Source organism: Oryctolagus cuniculus, chromosome X (assembly GCF_051225735.1).
Source record: "Oryctolagus cuniculus isolate XC-2025 breed Fujian yellow rabbit chromosome X, ASM5122573v1, whole genome shotgun sequence".
NCBI lineage: Eukaryota > Metazoa > Chordata > Mammalia > Lagomorpha > Leporidae > Oryctolagus > Oryctolagus cuniculus.
The window spans coordinates 117,605,266-117,619,621 of record NC_142888.1 but is presented as its reverse complement, the minus strand read 5'-3'; the positions used below and the strand labels follow the sequence as shown (position 1 = coordinate 117,619,621).

Sequence of the window (14,356 nt, the reverse complement as noted above, 5' to 3'; positions counted from 1 at the left end):
TAAGCAGATAGAAGCATGATTACATTTACTGACAAGTGATGGGGACAGGGCAATTTACTTGATCAGCTTTCCTTTTCTAGCCCCAGAGGCTCCTCAATATTTATGGAGTCCATAAATATTGCTTCAGCCATTTATTCTGTGCTTAATGAACTTGTCTTATGTGAAGGTGAAGTAACTGTTCTGAAGTATGCAAATCATTTTAGACTGATATGAGCAGAATTTGAGCTCTTCTCTTGTGTTCTGCTCAATAGGGTTTTAAATATTTTTTCTTTTCATTTTGAAATAATTTCAGACTTTGAAAAAATTGTAAAATCAAAAAAAAGATCTTGTATACTCTGCCTAGCTTCCTCAACTGTTATCTCCTTAAATTATCTACATTATAGTTGTCAAAATCAATGACTTTTTAAAAAACATTTATTTATTTTATTTGAGAGGCAGACTTAGAGAAAAAGGGAGAGACAGAGACTGTGAGAGACATCTTCCATCTGCTGGTTCACTCCCCAAATGGCTGCAGAAGCCAGGGCTGGGTCTCCAACGTGGGTGGCAGGGGCCCAGGGACTTGGGCCATCCTCTGTTGCTTTCCCAGGCACATTAGCAGGTAGCTGGGATTGGAAGTGGAGCAGCCAGGACTCAAACCAGTGCCTGTATGGGATGCTGGCACTGCAGGCCATGGTTTAACCTGCTGTGCCACAACACTGGCCCCATGAATTATTTTAACTAGTGTACATACTGTATTCAAATTTGTCAGTGGTCTCACTGTTACGCTCTTTGTGGTCTGTTTCTTCCCAGGATCATCCTTGTATTTAAACTTTTATGTTTTCTTAGTCTTCTTTTTGTCTTCTTGGTCTTAACATTTCTGAAGAATATTGACTAGTTTGTAGAATGTCCTTCCACTTGGATTTGTCTAATGTTTGCTTATCCTTAGAGTCAGATTGTGCAAATCTGTCAGTAACAGCACATAAATAAGGTTGTAACTTCTGTAGTGTACCATATTAGGAGGCACATGTTATCAATATGTCTCATTAATGATAATGTTAACTTTGATAACTTGATTCAAATGGTGTTTGGAAAGTCTCAAGGCCCTTAGTTCTGCCCTAAATATTTTCATTTGAAAAGAGGACTCTGCTATTGAAGCAGATCATTTTTTGATGAGATAAAGTCTATTGCTATCATTATTTATTTTGATATTCAGATTGTCCCATATTTTGGCAGTTGGGTACTACTATGTCCTTCCAACATATTCTGATAGTTTTTTGAAGACACCTTTTATTTTTTGGGACCACCTGATGTACCAGACTCCTTTTGTATTTTTCCTGCCTGAGCCCTGGATTCAGACATTTCTCCAGGCAGCTGTGGTTTCTTTTCTTTGGAAATAGTATTTAGAAATAAAAATATTGGTGCTAGTTGTAGTCATTGCTGCTGAGCTGAAGTTGATTCTAGGCCTTCTAAGTGCACAGAACTAGAATATATTATATATAAATTATCATATATAATATACACACACACACACATATATATATATATATACATGCATACACACAAAATTCCAGATTCACAGATTCGCTATAACTCTTCCTTGCAGCCAGTATCAACCTGTAGCTAAGTCAAACCTTGATGATAAGAAAGAGGAGAATAATTATGATATTGATAACCCAATATTTGTAAGGTACTTTGCTTGTTGATAAAAGCACTTTATTTTATTTATTTCTCACAAACTTTTAAACCTCACAGAGTACATAGAATTACCTCAATTTAAATATATATGGAAAGTAAGACTCAAAGGTATAATATAACTTGCTTTTGGCTCCCCAGTTAGGAAGTAAGGGAATATGAATATTTCCAGGTAGGATTCTTTCTATTTCATAGAGTCTGTTGAGTCTTGCACTCAGTAACTAACATCCCTAGATGGGAATGAAGGTTATTCTCTCTTAACCTGAACCTGGTAGGAGATCCCATGAAGATTTGCCATTCCCATCAGCCTAGTAATCTGACCATATTCCAGAGGCTTGGTTTGCCTGTGGGATTTTGGCCTGCAATTCAAGCAGCTGCCACCAGATGGAAGGAATGCTCTCTTAAGGTAAACAAAACAAACAAAAGCATTAAAATGGCAAATGTTGACCAGTAGTCAGAAATTGAGATATCGCTGTTCCCAGTATACAGGGTTATTTATGTAGGTGATGCTCTGTCTTTATTGGTATCTCCGTGCTCCTTATCATCTCTGTTACTGATTTAGCAGTAATGTTCTTTTTGTTGTTGCTGTCTTTTGTCCCAAGATGATTTATGATATTTGCAACCCTTCTTGGCTGAATTAAAAGGTCATTTCTGGGGCCGGCGCTGTAGTGTAGTGAGTAAAACCACCACCTGCAGTGCCGGCATCCCATTAGGGTGTCGGTTTGAGTCCCGGCTGCTCCACTTCTGATCCAACTCTCTGGTATCGTCTGGGAAAGCAGTAGAAGATAGCCCAAGTCCTTGGGCCCCTGCACCTGCGTGGGAGACCTGGAGGAAGCTCCTGGCTCCTGGCTTTGGATTGGCACAGCTCTGGCTTTTGCGGTCATCCAGGGAGTGAACCAGTGGATGGAAGATCTCGTTCTCTCTCTGCCTCTGATTCTCTGTAACTCTGCCTTTCAAATAAATAAATTTTTTTTAAAAAGTAATTTTTCTTATTGCATCTTTAAATTTTTATTGCCCTACTCTTTGAGTAATTCATTGTCAGATCTTCATGCTCTGTACCCCATTCAATCCTAATTGCATAATTTAACCAGGTTAATGTTTAGAAAATTATGCTTTTCAATTTATTCCTTAAAAACTATGCATTCTATTGCTTAATAAGCATTAGCCTAGCTTTAAGTCACTACTCTCTGGCCTTGTCTTACTGTATATAAGAGCACTTCAAATAGTTTGTGGAGAAATAGAATTAAAAGATATTTTATCTAGATGTAAAATATTTGAAATCTTTACATAGTTTTTCATAATACTCATTTTCCATGAACTTTTGACAACTCTGCATGTTTAAAATACATACTGCCTTGCCTTGGTTCCAGCTATCTTACTCACCTTTAAGGCCTAGTTTAAGTTCTAACTTCTTTTAGTCAGTCAGCTAATTTTACCTATGTTGCAAGCATTCTTTTGGACACTAAGGATGTACTGTAGAAAAAGACAGGATGTGTCCCTGTTCTCATGAAACTTACATTCTAGTGAGGGAGGCAGACACCCATAACACACACTTCTCAGGAAGTACCCCCATGGTCCACACTGAATTCTGCCTCCTCCAATCTTAGAATACTTGTTTTTAATAAATATGACTATGAAACGTTGCTGATAATATCTTGTCTTGTACCGTAATTGATAAAAACATATACAAATAAGTGTTACTCTTCTAGATGGTTACCTTGGGGGCTCTGTCATTTATTTTTATGCTTTATTGTGACTCGAAACATATACAGTACATTTCTTTAGAGTGCTATCCAAAGACTGGTATATTCTTCTAAATAACATGAGTTGTAGAAGATATTTATCCTTTGAGGATATGTTTGATTTTCTTTTTAAATTTTTATTAACATAAAGAGAACAAATTTCATGTGTTTATATATAAAATTCTAAGAAAATAACCATACTTATCCTCCTTCAAACCCCACCTTCCTTTTTTTCCCTTCAGTCTTTGCAATAACATACTTTCAATTCACTTTATAATCACAAGTGTAATACACCACTAACCATCGTAGTCAGCAAGTAAAAAATAAACCACTCCACAGAAAGAGAGACAAGGGCCACAAACAATAATGAAATAATAAAATGTCAATTCACTCTTATACATTTTTTGTATTTTTGTATTTTATATTAACTACCACATATCAGAGAAAACATATATGTCTGGCTTATTTCATTAAACATAATGGTCTCGATTTCCATCCATTATTTTGCAAAAGACAGGTTTTCATTCTTTTTTATGGATGAATACTAGGCCATCATGTATATATACCACATTGTCTTTATCTAGTCATCAATCGATGGACATCTGGGTTGATTCCATATCTTAACTATTGTGAATTAAGCTGCTATAAACTTGGGAGGTACAAACAACACTTTAATATGCTGATTTCATTTCTTTTGGGTATATTCCCAGGAGTGAGATGGCTGTATCATATGGTAGATCTATCTTCATATTCCAATGGAATCTTCATACTGTCTTCTATATGGTTATAATAGTTTTACATTCCTACCAACAGTGTACTAAGGTACTTTTTCCCCAAAATCCTTGCCAGTGTTTATTGTTTTTTGATTTTTCGATGATAGCCATTCTAACTAGGGTGAAGTGAAAGCTCGTTGTGGTTTTAATTTGCATTTGCCTGATAGCTAATGATGCTGAACATTTTTTCTTTTAGCTGTTGTATTTCCTCCTTGAAAAATGTGTATTCATGTCATTTGCCAGTTTCTTTTATCTTTCTTAAAAATATTTTTTATCAATTTATTTGAAAGGCAGAGTCAGAAAGAGGAGAGGCAGAGAGAGAGAGATCTTCCATCTTCCCCAGATGTCCATCAGTGCCAGATCAGACCGAATGCAGGAGCCAGGAGATTCTTCCAGCTCTCCTGCATGAGTGCAGGGGCCCAAGGACTTGGTGCATTCTCTGCTGCTTTTCCGAGCACTTTAGCACGGAGCTAGATCAGAAGTGGAGCAGCCAGGATTGAACCAGTGCCTATGTGGGATGCCAGCATCACAGGCAACTGCTTTACCTGCTACACCACAACTCAGGCCCCTGCCTAGTTCTTCACTGTTTGTTTTGTTGTTGAGTTTCCTGAGCTACTTATATATCCTAGATGTTAATCATTTATCTGATAAATAATTTGCAAATCTTTTCTCTCATGCTGTTGGTTGCCTCTTTATTTTTTTCCGTGTTTTCTTTACAGTGCAGAAGTCTCTTAGCTTGATGTAACCCCATTTGTCTATTTTTTTCTTTTATTATTTCCTGTGCTTCTGGGGTCTTACCCAGGAAGTCTTGCACAGGCGAGTATCTTGCAGTGTTTCCCCAATGTTTCCCTCTAGTAATTTGAGGTCATATATTTAGATTTAGATAATTTTTCCATTGTGAGTTTATTTTTATGTAGAGTATAAGGCAGGATTCTTGTTTCGTAATTCTGCATGCAGAGATCCAGTTTTTCCAACACTTTTTGTTGAAGCAACTCTCCTTTCTCCAAGGAGTAATTTTAGCTCATTTGTCAAAAATTAGTTGGTCTTAGATTGGTGGGTCAATTTTTGGGGATTCTATTCTGTTCCATTGATTTACATGTGTATTTTTGTGCCAGTACCAGGCTGTTTTGATTATAATTGTCCTGTAGTATGTCTTTAAATCAGATATTGTTATGCTTCTGATTTTGTTTTCGTTATTTAAAATTGTTTTTTGCTATTCAGGGTGTCTTGTGTTTCCATATGAATTTTAGGATTGTTTTTTTCTTTTTTTAACTTTTCTTTAATAAATATAAATTTCCAAAGTACAACTTTTGGATTCTAGCGGCTTTCCCCCCCCCCCCATAACCTCCCCCCACCCACAACCATCCCATCTCGCTCCCTCTCCCATCTCATTCACATCAAGATTCATTTTAAATTATCTTTACATACAGAAGAACAATTTAGTATATACTAAGTAAAGATTTCAACAATTTTCACCCACACAGAAACACAAAGTATGAAGTACTGTTTGAGTACTAGTTATACGGTTAATTCACATAGTAGAACACGTTAAGGACAGAGATCTTACATGGGGAGTAAGTGCACAGTGACTCCCGTTGTTGACTTAACCATTGACACTCTTATTTATGACGTCAGTAACCACCCAAGGATCTTGTCATGAGCAGCCAAGGCTGTGGAAGCCTCTTGAGTTCACAAACTCCAACCTTATTTAGACAAGGCCATAGTCAAAGTGGAAGCTCTCTCCTCCCTTCAGAGAAAAGTGCCTCCTTCTTTGATGGCCCGTTCTTTCCACAGGGATCTCACTCACAGAGATCTTTCATTTAGGTCATTTCTTTCTTTTTTTTTTTTTCTTTTTTTTTTTTTTTTTTTTTTTTTTGCCAGAATGTGTCTTGGCTTTCCATGCCTGTGAAACTGTCATGGGCTTTTTAGCCAGATCCAAATTCCTTAAGGGCTGATTCTGAGGCCAGAGTGCTGTTTAGGGCATCTGCCATTCTATGAGTCTGCTGTGTATCCCGCTTGCCATGTTGGATCGTTCTCTCCTTTTTAATTCTATCAGTTAGTATTAGCAGACACTAGTCTTGTTTATGTGATCCCTTTGACTCTTAAACCTATCATTATGATCAATTATGAACTGAAACTGATCACTTTGACTAGTGAGATGGTGTTGGTAAATACTACCTTGATGGGATTCAATTGGAATCCCCTGCCACATACTAAATCTACTATTAGAGGTAAGTACAATTGAGCATGTGTCGATCTGTACATCTCCCTCTTTTATTCCACTCTTAATTTAACAGGGATAACTTTTCAGTTAAATTTAAACACCTAAGAATAATTGTGTATTAATTAATTAAAGAGTTCAACCAATACTATTAAGTAGAACAAAAAAATACTAGAAGGAATAAAGTAGTAAGTTGTTCCTCGGCAGTCAGGACAAGGGCTGATCAAGTCATTGTTTCTCGTAGTGTCCATTTCATTTCAACAGGTTTCCTTTTAGGTGCTCAGTTAGTTGTCACTGATCAGGGAGAACATATGATATTTGTCCCTTTTGGACTGGCTTAATTCACTTAGCATGATTTTTCCAGATTCCTCCATTTTGTTGCAAATAACTGGATTTCATTGTTTTTGACTGCTGTATAGTATTCTATAGAGTACATGTCCCATAATTTCTTTATCCAGTCTACTGTTGATGGGCATTTAGGTTGATTCCATGTCTTAGCTATTGTGAATTGAGCTGAAATAAACATTGAGATGCAAACAGCTCTTGTATTTGTCAATTTAATTTCTTTTGGGTAAATTCCAAGGAGTGGGATGGCTGGGTTGTATGGTAGGGTTATATTCAGATTTCTGAGGAATCCCCAAACTGACTTCCATAGCAGCTTTACCAGTTTGCATTCCCACCAAAGGTGGGCTAGTGTCTCTTTTTCCCCCACATCCTCGCCAGCATCTACTGTTTGTAGATTTCCTTACGTAAGCCATTCTAACTGGGGTCAGGTGAAACCTCATTGTGGTGTTGATTTGCATTTCCCTGATGGCTAGTGATCCTGAAGATTTTTTCATGTGCCTGTTGGTCATTTGGATTTTCTCTTTGGAAAAATGTCTGTTGAGGTCCTTGGCCCATCTCTTAAGTGGGTGGGTTGTTTTGTTGTTGTGGAGTTTCTTGATCTCTTTGTAGATTCTGGTTATCTGTTGCATAGTTTGCAAATATTTTTTCCCATTCTGTCAGTTGCCTCTTCATTTTCCTATTTCTTTTGTAGTACAGAAACTTCTCAATTTGATGTAATTCCAATTGTTAATTTTGGCTTTGACTGACTGTGCCTCCAGGGTCTTTTCAAAGAAGTCTTTGCCTGTGCCTATATCTTGCATGGTTTCTCCGATGTTCTCTAATAATTTGATGGTGTGGGTTGTAGAGTTATGTCTTTAATCCATGTTGAGTGGATTTTTGTGTAAGGTGTAAGGTAGGGGTCTTGCTTTATGCTTCTGCATGTGGAAATCCAGTTTTCCCAGCACCATTTGTTGAATAGACTGTCCTTGTTCCAGGAATTGGTTTTAGATCCTTGATCAAATATAAGTTCGCTGCAGATGTTTGGATTGACTTCTGGTGTTTGTATTCTGTTCCATTGGTCTGTCCATCTGTTTCTGTACCAGTACCATGCTGTTTTCATTACAACTGTCCTGTAGTATGTTCTGAAATGTGTTATTGTGATGCCTCTGGCTTTGTTTTTGTTGTATAACATTGCTTTAGCTATTCGAGGTCTCCTGTGCCTCCATATGAATTTCAGAATCATTTTTACCCAGATCTGAGAAGAATGTCTTCAATATTTTGATTGGTATCACATTGAATGTATAAATTGCTTTTGGGTGAATGGACATCTTGATGATATTGATTCTTCCAATCCATGAGCATGGAAGATTTTTCCATTTTTTGGTATCCTCTTCTATTTCTTTCTTTAAGATTTTGTAATTCTCATCATAGAGATCTTTAACATCCTTTGTTAAGTTTATTCCAAGGTATTTGATTGTTTTTGTAGCTATTGTGAATGGGATTGATCTTAGAAGTTCTTTCTCAGCCGTGGCCTTGCCTGTGTATACAAAGGCTGTTGATTTTTTGCATTGATTTTATATCCTGCTACTTTGCCAAGCTCTTCTATGAGTTCCAGTAATCTCTTGGTAGAGTTCTTTGGATCCCCTAAATAAAGAATCATATCATCTGCAAAGAAGAATAGTTTGAGTTCTTCCTTCACAATTTGTATCCCTTTAGTTTCTTTTCCTTGCCTAATGGCTCTGGCTAAAACTTCCAGTAGTATATTGAATAGCAGTGGTGAGAGTAGGTATCCCTGTCTGGTACCAGATGTCAATGGAAATGCTTCCAACTTTTCCCCATTCAATAGGATGCTGGCTATGGGTTTTGCATCAATTGTTTTGACTGTATTGAGGAATATTCCTTCTATATGCAATTTGCTTCGTGTTTTCATCTTGAAAGGGTGTTGAATTTTATCAAATGCTTTCTCGGCATCTATTGAGATAATCATATGGTTTTTCTTCTGCAGTCTGTTAATGTGGTGTATCATATTGATTGATTTGCGAACGTTGAACCATCCCTGCATACCAGGGATAAATCCCACTTGGTCTGGGTGGATGATCTTTCCTGTGTGTTGTTGTATTCTATTGGCCAGAATTTTATTGAGGATATTTGCGTCTATGTTCATCAGTGAAATTGGTGTGTAATTCTCTTTTGGTGCTGCATCTTTTTCAGGTTTAGGAATTAAGGTAATGCTGGCTTTGTGGAATGAATTTGGGAGGATTCCCTCTCTTTCAATTGTTCTGAATAGATTGCGAAGACCTGGAGTTAGTTCTTCTTTAAATGTCTGGTAGAATTCAGCAGTGAATCCATCTGGACCTGGGCTTTTCTTTGTTGGGAGGGCCTTTATTACTGATTGAATTTCTGTCTCATTTGTGGGTCTGTTTAGGTTTTCTATGACTTCATGGTTCAAATTAGGTAGGTTGTATGTAATCAGGAATCTATCCATTTCTGATAGATTTCCCTGTTTGCTGGCATACAAGTCATTGTAGTAATTTCTGATGACTTTTTATTTCTGTTGTTACATTCCCTTTTTCATCTCTGATTTTATTGATTTGGGTCTTCTCTCTCCTTTTTTAGTTAGTTGGTCCAATGGGGTGTCAATTTTATTTATTTTTTCAAAAGAACTAGCTCTTCATTTTGCTGATCTTTTGTATTTTTTTTTTTTGGATTCAATCCTGTTGATTTCTTCTGTAATTTTAATTATTTCTCTTCTCCTCCTAGTGTTGGGTCTGGTTTGCTACCGTTTTTCTAGATCCTTGGGACTCACTGAAAGTTAATTTATTTGGTGCTTTTCCAAGTGTAGCATGAAAGTTCTATAGATATCTGTTAGATCTATTTGGGCTCTAGTGTTGATTAAATCCGTTTCCTTGATGATCTTCTGTCTAGTTGAACTGTCTATTTCTGAAAGTGGAGTATTGAAGTCCCCCAGTACTATTGTATTGGAGTCTAAGTCTCCCTTTAAGTTCCTTAACATATCTTTTAAATGAACTGGTGCCCTGTAATTAGGTGCATATACGTTTATAATAGTTACATCTTCCTGCTGAATTGATCCCTTAATCATTGTATAGTGCCCCTCTTTGTCTCTCTTAACAGTTTTGTGCTAAAGTTTATTTTGTCTGATATTAAGATGGCCACTCCAGCTCTTTTTTGGTTTCTATTGGCATGGAATATCTTTTTCCTACCTTTTACTTTCAGTCTGCATGCATCTTTGTTGGAAAGATGTGTTTCTTGTAAGCAGCAAACGGATGGGTTTTGTTTTTTAATCCATTCAGCCAGTCTATGCTTTTTAACTGGAGAGTTGAGGCCATTTACTTTCACTGTGACTATTGATAAGTAGAGACTTTGCCCTGCCATTTTCCCAAAGGTATTTCTAATATATCCTTTGAACTTCCTGTGATCTTTTACTGGGAGATTTTCTTCCTTTTCCTTCTTTCGTATTGCTGGCAATGTTTCTATGTTTCTGTGTGTAAACATCTTTTATTTTTGAAAGGTGGAGTTATACAATAAGAGAGAGAGAGACAGAGAAAGGTCTTCCTTCCATTGGTTCACCCCCCAAATGGCCACTACGGCCGGCTCACTGCACCAATCCAAAGCCAGGAACAAGGTTCTTCCTCCTGGTCTCCCATGCGGGTACAGGGCCCAAGCACTTTGACCATCCTCCACTGCCCTCCCTTGCCACATAGAGAGCTTGACTGGAAGAGGAGCTACTGGGACAGAATCCAGCAACCCAACCAGCACTAGAACCTGGGGTGCAGGCACTGCAGGCAGAGGATTAGCCTAGTGAGCCGCGACACCAGCCAACACATCTTTAAGCGTCTTTTGCAGGGCTGGACGAGTGGTGACAAATTCTTTCAATTTGTTTTTGCTATGAAAAGTCTTTATTTCACCTTCATTCACAAATGAGATCTTTGCTGGATATAATATTCTTGGCTGGCAATTGTTTTCTCTTAGTACTTGCGCTATATCTCACCATTCCCTCCTAGCCTGTAGGGTTTCTGATGAGAAGTCTTCTGTGAGTTTAATTGGAGATCCTCTGAGAGCAATCTGCTGTTTCTCTCTTGCACATTTTAGAATCTTTATATTTCACTGTGGTGAGTTTGATTACAATGTGTTGTGGCGAGGATCTCTTTTGGTCCTGTTTATTAGGGGTTCTATGTGCTTCCTGTACTTGGATGTCTCTTTCCCTCTCCAAACCCGGGAAGTTTTCTGCTAATATATCACTAAAAAAGCCTTCTAATCCTTTTACTCTCTCCATGCCTTCAGGAACTCCTAGAACCCAAATGTTGTTTTTTTAATAGTATCCTCTATATTCCCAACAATATTTTTCAGATTTCTAATTTCCTCCTCTTGTCTTTGGTTTGACTGTATACTTTCCTGTGCTCTGTCTTCTAAGTCTGATATTCTGTCTTCTATCCCACTGATTCTGTTTTTAAGGCTCTCAAATGTGTTTTTCCTTTGTTCTGTTGAATTCTTCATTTCATTTTGATTTCTCTTCAATATCTCAATTTCATGTTCTACTAAATTCCTCATTTCATTTTGATTCCTCCTTAAGATTTCATTTTCACAAGAGAGATTTTCTATCCTGTCCAGTAAGGATTTCTGTAGTTCAAGAATTTGTTTTTGAGAACTTCTAAATGTTCTTATCATAAATTTTTTGAAATCTGTATCTTGCATTTCTTCTATCTCATCATCTTCATAATCTTGTATTGGAGTGTCATGTTCATTTTGGTGATGTCATAATGTCTTCCTTGTTCTTGTTTCCTTGGTTTCTGCGTTTGTTGTTTGGCATTGTGGAGATATTCTTTGATTTCTTTTTTTTTCTTGCTGTTGTGGTTTTCTCATTATACTATGACTCTAGATTGAGGGGACTGTCTGCTTTTGGTGAATCTCTAGAGGCTTGTGGTGGGTGTGGCCAGAGAGCTCTGTTCAGTTCTTCAGGGTTAAGGGTGTGCCAAAGGTGACACACCCAGGTTTGGTTTGGTAAATCTTCTCTCTCTCTCTTTTTTTTATTCAGAAGGGAGGTAATTTCGCTCAGCTGAGCTCTTCTTCTCGATGGCAATCAGTGCCTGAGCACTAGCCCCAGTGGGTATAATATTCATCTGCTCAGTCCCAAGGACCACACAAAGGATCTGTGCAGTCCTCAGTGTAAGCTCAGATTCCCCTGCAATGTCTCTCACCGCGTAGCCAAAGCCGACCACATTGGTGGCATCTCCCACCAAGACTACTCACATCTCAGCCACACCGTGAGTTCTCCCACACACCCTCAGTTTTGTTTTTTTTTTTCCACAGTTCCGGTTCATAAGCTCCACACACTAGGTCTGAATCTCCTGTTATTTCTCCCCACCATTGTCAGGTTTTTCTGCTTGGCTGAGGGCAGCTGTTGTGTGTGTCCAAAATGGCACTTGCTCTATTTTCTTCCCTGCCTTTGTAAGGTGAGTGGAGAGAGAGAATCATGTCTGTACCGGTCCTTTGTATTTTTTTTTTCTCTCTCTAGTTATGCTCGTGTCCTTTCCCCCACTGGGCTTCAAGCCTTGTTCCCTCTAGTCTCTTCCTGCCACTTTTCTAACAGTGTCTCAGGCTACTGCCATTTCACTTCACCTCCGTTTCCAGTGCTGGTGCATAGACTCGGCAGTTTGGGGTCCTGAGCCATGAGCGCCCGTGCCCTCCACATAGGTCCATAATGTCCCACTAATTCTGGAAGAGTTTCCTCTGCAGTTTTTTTCCTAATTCTTCCCTGAGACTACACTATTTCCACTTTTATTAAACTATCTTTTCCTGGAATATCAGTGAGCTCCCTCCCTATTCCCCCATCATGGAGTCCTTCCTAGGATTGTTTTTTCTAAATCTGAGAAGAATGTCTTTGGTATTTTCATTGGGATTGCATGGAATCTGTAAATTGTTGTCAGTAGTATGGACATGTTGATGGTATTAATTCTTCCAATCCATAAATATGAAGATTCTTCCATTTTTCTATGTCTTCTATTTTTTCTTAATGTTTTATAATTTTTAGTATAAAGATTTGTCATATCCTTAGTAAAATTTATTTCTAGGTATTGATCTTTTTTGTACCTATTGTGAATTAGACTGATCTTATAAGTTCTTTCTCAGACATGGCATTACTTGGGTATACAAATTCTATTGATTTTTGTGTATTGATTTTATTATAACCTGCAAACTTTGCCAAATTCTTATAAGTTCCCATAGTCCCTTAGTGAAGTCTGTTGGCTTCCCTATTTATAGGATCATATCATCTGGAAACAGGATAGTTTGACTTCCTCCTTTCCTGTTTGTATTCCTTTGATTTCTTTTTCTTGCCTAATTGACTCTGATAAAACTTTCAGACTATGTTGAATAGTAATGTTGAAAGTAAGCATCATTATTTGGTTCCGCATCTTAGTGGCAATACTGCTCCTCTCCTTCTATACCCAAAACAACCTGAAGTCTCCTAGAACTAATTCTGGTGATTTAACTAAGAGGCAGTGTGAGAACAGTTGTGTGCCGTGGCTAAAAAGTAGGCTCTTAAATGTGCTTCCCAATGAGACATCCAGAGATATTGTGAAAAATTGACAGCAGCACTCAAATAAGTTCACGGACTACTTTAAAAGATAGTACTCATTTAAAAATCCTCATTCTGGTAGTTTTGCCTTAAGAAATTTAGTTTTTATAGTCACATGTAGTGACTCTCAAGTGGTGAATTCCCAGCTTGTATTTTTTTCTCTACTAGTTTTTAATATTCCCCAGTGATATGCTAAATCCCTAAGATTGACTTTTTTGATATTGCAAACAATGCCATCTTTCCATATTAATGATATGTTGATTGTTTGATGAAGCAATAATAAAGTTCAAATAACATTGTTACTACTGATATCAACATAATCTATTAATTTCCTGACTATTCACATTAAATGACTTTAAAGCATACACTTAACAGCAGTATGTCAGTCTGTTTTATGATTTTGGAAATTGGTGTTTAAGTTACCATATCATTAGGTGTTCATATTGGATGAGATCATTTCTTCTTGGAATAGAAAGAAGCCTCATTAAAGTAAGTGAGATCCTCTTCTACATTGGTAGGACAAAAGTTAGTTTTAATATGAATTAATCATTTTGTTTTGAATTATTTCCTTATATCTGTTATTTTATACTATTTTTACATTAGAAGGATTCAGGAATGACTAAAGATTAATTGGAATATAGTTTGTTGTTTTAGTTTAAAAGGTTTATCAAGTGAGAATACTAACCCTTCTCTTAATTTTTTTTCCAGAACCTTTGTTTCATTTTGCCACAGTTTTTATACCAGTTCTTCTGTGGATTCTCACAACAGGTTTGTGTATTTGATTTGTTTTTTGTTATAGTATAGTTTACATTTGCTGCTAATATATTTACCTTTTAGGGATTAGAGGTGTATGTCCAAAGCTAAAGGATTTCTTTTTTGCTTCAAACGGTTGATCTCCTTGGCCTTGTTTTTCACAAAAGCAAACATTTGTATCTTTACATTTTCTACTTTTCTTATTGTTTTTTTTTTCACTTTTGGAGTTGAGACGACATTAAAATGCTTTTTCATTTTTTTTTTCTTTTTTTAAGAT

General features: G+C 37.1%; 1 protein-coding gene across 20 annotated transcripts in view; it reads left to right on the top strand.

The window, feature by feature from the left end:
- ATP11C (ATPase phospholipid transporting 11C (ATP11C blood group)) overlaps window positions 1-14,356 on the top strand; it is a 207,067-nt gene that overhangs the window by 156,324 nt on the left and 36,387 nt on the right. For all 20 annotated transcript variants that reach the window (XR_016227723.1, XR_016227720.1, XR_016227721.1 and 17 more), the window contains one exon: window positions 14,035-14,094. Coding sequence is in view for 16 of the 20 variants with exons in the window: in XM_089323865.1 (XP_089179991.1) it covers window positions 14,035-14,094 (60 nt within the window). In the remaining 4 variants the exon portion in view is untranslated. The remainder of the gene's footprint in view (window positions 1-14,034; window positions 14,095-14,356) is intronic.